The sequence below is a fragment of the Acyrthosiphon pisum genome, unplaced genomic scaffold, assembly GCF_005508785.2.
Source record: "Acyrthosiphon pisum isolate AL4f unplaced genomic scaffold, pea_aphid_22Mar2018_4r6ur Scaffold_21280;HRSCAF=23512, whole genome shotgun sequence".
Lineage (NCBI taxonomy): Eukaryota > Metazoa > Arthropoda > Insecta > Hemiptera > Aphididae > Acyrthosiphon > Acyrthosiphon pisum.
Genome location: NW_021770730.1, coordinates 33,663 through 39,013, shown reverse-complemented (window position 1 = coordinate 39,013; position 5,351 = coordinate 33,663). Strand labels below are relative to the sequence as shown.

The 5,351-nt window shown below is 26.5% G+C and overlaps 2 protein-coding genes across 2 annotated transcripts; both read right to left on the bottom strand.

The window, feature by feature from the left end:
• Positions 1-641: 641 nt before the first annotated feature.
• LOC115034854 lies at positions 642-2,191 on the bottom strand. Its single transcript, XM_029492348.1, has 6 exons — positions 2,183-2,191; positions 1,943-2,141; positions 1,727-1,870; positions 1,044-1,324; positions 861-953; positions 642-665 (listed from the first exon to the last, which is right to left on the bottom strand). Exons 1-6 carry the CDS (start codon positions 2,189-2,191, stop codon positions 642-644), a joined length of 750 nt encoding a protein of 249 aa, XP_029348208.1.
• Positions 2,192-2,236: 45 nt separating this feature from the next.
• Positions 2,237-3,104, bottom strand: LOC115034855. The gene is made up of 2 exons (XM_029492349.1): positions 2,604-3,104; positions 2,237-2,527 (listed from the first exon to the last, which is right to left on the bottom strand). Exons 1-2 carry the CDS (start codon positions 2,718-2,720, stop codon positions 2,309-2,311), a joined length of 336 nt encoding a protein of 111 aa, XP_029348209.1. The 5' UTR covers positions 2,721-3,104; the 3' UTR covers positions 2,237-2,308.
• Positions 3,105-5,351: the final 2,247 nt, after the last annotated feature.

The window sequence follows — 5,351 nt, the reverse complement described above, 5'->3', positions numbered from 1 at the left end:
TTTTAATTTATTAAAATGTTGATATTGATTTCGGTATTGAAATCAATTTCACACCCTACTCTTTGACTAAAATTTGTTAAACAATAAAAGCTTCTTGACTAAATACTATAGTCATTAGTCATTACTAATAATATTAATTATGTACTTAATAATGACTACTATAATGAGTAATATAGTATGGTTAGGTTAGGTTACTATGCCATCTATGGACTAGGGTATCTAAATATAAAATATTAGTGCAGAATATTATCTTAATTCTTAATCTTTAATTATTAATGGTTGCATCAATACAGCCAAATAATATTTTTTTATTAAATTCAGTATTAACATTTTTTAGGAAATATGTAAGTTTTAACAAATTATTATAATTATACACTATTGTCTATTATCATAAAATTATATCAGTATCTAGCTATTAAGTTTATTTTATGAGTTTTAGTGAAAATTTAAATAATAATAATTAATTTAAATGTTACTTAAAATAATTCAAAAATATATGAATGTATTCATATTAGATTTTAAACTTATAATTTAAACAGTTAATTTTTTGAAATTGATTTCTTATTAATGCATAGCAGATACATATGTTATACTAAATAGTCTAAATTAGCCTTTGACAAATTTGTTTTACCATCTAGAAGTTATCGATCATATATATCCAATTCCTAGAAATTCCAATATCAGAATAATTTTGGCAACTTGTACAACATTTTATATTAGTTGCTATTGGATAAAATTGTGTAGGGCCACACAAAATAATTGTTTTCTTTATAAGTTTATTAAAATAAAACACTTAAACATAAATAACAATACAATTTAATCATTTAATGACATAATTTAAATTTTTCATTGCTTCTAACCAGCATGATTGCTTCTAAAAGTTCTGGATCTAATGATGTTCTCAAATCAGAAACAACAAATTTTAATCCAGAAAAGCTCCTTTCTACACTGACCTGAAAATGTAATAGTACAACTTGTAGAAGTTCAAATATAATCACAAAATAAATATTATCATGAGGTAAAACATAAATAATCATGTAAACCTGAGTCGCTGGAACTGCTAAGACTATACTTGCTAATTGATAAAGTTCTGGATCTGTTAATTGTCGTGTTTTCCAATATTGCAAAACATCAGCAGTATAAGAAATGCGCTCAACATTTTTAAAACCATTCAATATATTTAATATACTTTCAGAAGTTACTGTTAAGGACGAGGCAGATGAATTTGATGTAAGAGAAGCTTGTGATGATAAAAAATCTTCAAATGGATCTGTAGAGTCTTGGCTACTTTCAATAGTACTCTCAATGGTTGATTTATCATTAGCTGAAAATAAAGTTCAATACAGGATTAACTCAACTACTTTACTTAACAAATAATAAAATATAAAAAATACTTAACTGTATTATATAAAATTTTACAGATTATTCTAGAAATCTGCATATTTTTTTTTAAGTAAAAATTTATTTATTCCTATTTAAATTTCCAATAAAATAAAATATATCAACATGATTTATTCAGAATTTCCATTATTTTATATTTAGTTTATATGAGAATAATATTCATATCACCTGCAGTGATGTATTTAAAACAAAATTGTTGATAAGTTATCCAGGAAGTAATTTAATGTATTAGTCCGTTAGAATTCTTAAATATTTAAAACATTTAACAACTAAACAATTTTAACATTTTTATTGAGTAAATAATTAATATGCATTCATTTTTTACCGGTAGTTTCTGGAAATTCGTCAATAGGAGAGTCTTTATTCTTTAAGAGAAGTAATGTCTCCCATGTTTCGACAAGACGAGTTATAGCTATTTGTTGTTGTTCAGGAGTTAATAAACACTGGTATCGAGGATCAACAAAAATCGCTAAAACAATATATGAATCTATTGTTACTATGTATGTTTAATTATTAATTATTAATTTGATGTATTAGGTACCTGCTAAAAATGTGCTGTTTGATAAATAATTTTCCTGAATTCTTTTATCCATCAAAGATTTTATTTTTTTGGCTAATATGGATCCATTTGCGTTCAACCCATGAGTGGATTTTAACCAGATGGCATAAAAATCACCAATTGTTAAGTTTTGTTTTTGCAATGCAAGTGTTGCAGTTTTCACTGGATGTAAAGCATTTACCTGAATAACATTTTTAAAAATTAACAATTGCAAGTAATTACAGAATACATTTATAAACCAAAAAAAAAATATATATATTATAAACAGATTAATTTGGCACCCAAAATAAGTATATTTATGATTAAAAGAAGATAATTAATATTTTAGAAATTAATATAATTAAATAATTAACTAACAACACTTTGTATAGACTCCCATTCACAGTTTTTTAGATGTAGGTCTGAGTTAGTCTCCTCATGTGACAAACAGAATTCTTTGAGTTCTAATAACCTATAGAGCATGTTATACATTGAGTTCCATCTGGTCTCAATATCGATAATTGCATATTTTAAATTTTTCCTTTTCAGCCAACATGCATATTTGGGAGTTCTTAGTTTCTTTACAATCTATAAAATAAAATGTTTATGTATTAAATAACTAAGAAAATGGAGGATAAGAAATAGATAGGTATCTTAAAATTACCTCTCTAGCTTTGGGAATGCAATTAGATATAGCTGCTGATTTTATACCACCAAGTACACACAATTGTAACGAGTGTACAGAGCATCTAATACAGGATGTTATAGATTTAGGTTCCATAGCAGCAACAATAATTTCTTGTAAGTTATCTAGATATAAATTAAATTACAATATATTATTATTTGAATTACGAACAGAAAAAAACAAATAAAAAATACTATTATGTTTTAAAAACCAACCATGATCATCAACTTCTTCATTGAAAAGTTGATTTACTATATCATTTGTTGATAGTAATGTTCCGTCTTCAATGGCATATTCATCATCACTCTCATTGTCTTCTGAATCCACAAAATTAATCAAATCCTCTTCAATATGTGGTGCTTCAGCTTCACATTCATCATTCATATTTACAATTTTACTTAACTTAACCATATTTGATGCATTATCACATGTGATTGTAAAAATTTGTTCTTTTCTCATGTTGTAAATAGCCAATACATCAAAAAGCTAATATAGGAAATACAATATAATTAGTACACAGTATGATAAAATGCTATGTTAATATAAATTAAATATACCAATTTTTTTAAGTTTTGAGCAGTGTGCTGTTCGTTAATTTCCCTCATTGCTAGAGTAGCCAAACAAACATTCATGTTTTTTATGAACTGAATATTAACTCCCATTATGGACCGGTTATGACGTTTTACACAATCAATTTTCAAGCTCACTAAACTATTTTTGATATTTTCTGTTATTTCATTAATAATAGTTTTTGAAGCACAAAAAATATGTTTTTTTATATTCTGGGAGTTAATAGTAAAACCTAAGATTTCAATCAAAATACATGAAATAATTAATTTAGGTACATATTTTAATAAATCATTTGGTGGTATACCTTCACCAATAGCTTGCGTCAGAGGATTCAATATTTTTTTAAAACCCGAATCATTGAATATGGTTAAAGGACGGCCATTCACGGTTACCATTTCTGTACATGCTTGCAGCAATGTAACCTTATCCAATTGTACATAATGACTTTTTTTAAAGACTGTAATCATGTCATCTAAGGGACCTCGTTTCTATAAAATGAAATGTATTTTAAAAATTAGAGCTAGTTAGTATTTTACAAGTATATTTCGCAACAATTTGACATCAATAAAAAATTAAAAATAATATTGTTTTCATTGAAATAATATTATAATCATATTAACTCATGAGTATGGAGTATCAGAGATACATTTTTATAATAGTATTTTAAAAGTATTTTTACAAGACTCTACCTACTATGCATACAATTGTAAAAAGGTTTTGTGGATAGGTACTTATGTAAAATATTTTGTTATTATTATTTAATAGGTATTTATTACCTTCGATGAAAGTTGAACAGTTGAATCATCTAATGGACGCTTTATATTTTGAACTTTATTATTTTTGGTATCTTCCTTAGCTTGGTCCAATATTTTTGCTTCATGGGAATGGAAACTCCGAATGTGTATTTCCAAATTATGACTATGACGTCCTTTCATGAGTGGTTTACGACACCCTTGAATGGTGCAAGTCGATTCATCTTTTTGGTGGTTGTAATCAAAAAAACAACTTACTAACGGGATTGGTTGTCTTTCTGCCCATTTTAATAAAATTTAAAGTTATAGTTTATAACACGTATAAGAGTAATGAATAAAAACTCGCGTACTGCACAAAACAATATTAATAATATTATTTAACAATTATTGACAGTGAGCAACAACAATAGGTCCGCGCCGCGCCGTCCGCGATGATATAACGATTTAGTACTGCACGCAGCACACTGCACGGTGGTAATAATGATATATAATATTATTATTAAATTTGTTGAATTTATTCTAAATTTATTTTGGGAATTTAGATTATAGATATGTTTTGTTTATAACTTTATGTCTTTATGGCTTGTGCAATGTCAAGATAACTTGTCTGATAGATAGGTTACGTTTATTTTCATACTATTTAGTATTTTGAAACTACTAAAAGAAATGAATACCAACATAGCAGCTGCCGAGCTGGCGTAATTATTAATGATATTATACTCTAAGATATTATGACTTTTTATATGTATATATATAACTATATAAAATACTAATGATTTTACTAGTTTTACTAGCTATTATTAGATCATGTAGGTATAACCATGTTTAAATAATATTGTCTGTTTGCGTTATCGCCGTGCGTCGGGCCAACTTTACTAATTAGTAATTAGTAATTACTTATAATTTTTCATTTATTACATTATATTAAATATTTATAGTTTTCATGTATCGTTATCGGCGTGCCTCTATCATGACGACGAATAACTAGTAATATATTATTAATATTCAGTCCATTTTTAGTCACCCGCCTAGTTCGACGAGTACGGCGAATTGTTATAAATATATTTTACGATTTTAAAATATTTGATTCTGTTTTTTTTTTTTAATATTTTAAGATTTCGTTATTTCGATATTAATAACCGGTATTAATTTTTTCGATTTTGTTTTCAATTTTGAATACCGGTATTGTATTTTTGAGGTTTCGATTTCGATATTAATAACCGATATTGATTTTTTTCGATTTTGTTTTCAATTTTGAATACCGGTATTGTCTTTTTGAGGTTTCGATTTCGATTTTGATTTCGATATCGGTCTTTTAACGGTTTTAACCGGTATTCAAAACCGATTTCAAAACCGATTTCAAGCCCTGACTTATACGGAGTGTTGTGGCGTTCGGTATTTCGAA

Excerpts from the sequence above, each read along its gene's own strand:
- LOC115034854 (XM_029492348.1), bottom strand. Across the intron at positions 1,871-1,942 it reads AAACAGCACATTTTTAGCAG|CGATTTTTGTTGATCCTCGA; the intron begins GTACCTAATACA and ends ATATTGTTTTAG. Across the intron at positions 666-860 it reads TTTTAGAAGCAATCATGCTG|GAATTGGATATATATGATCG; the intron begins GTTAGAAGCAAT and ends TGGAATTTCTAG.
- LOC115034855 (XM_029492349.1), bottom strand. The coding sequence starts at position 2,720 with ATGGAACCTAAATCTATAACATCCTGTATTAGATGCTCTGTACACTCG. Across the intron at positions 2,528-2,603 it reads GCATTCCCAAAGCTAGAGAG|ATTGTAAAGAAACTAAGAAC; the intron begins GTAATTTTAAGA and ends TTTATTTTATAG.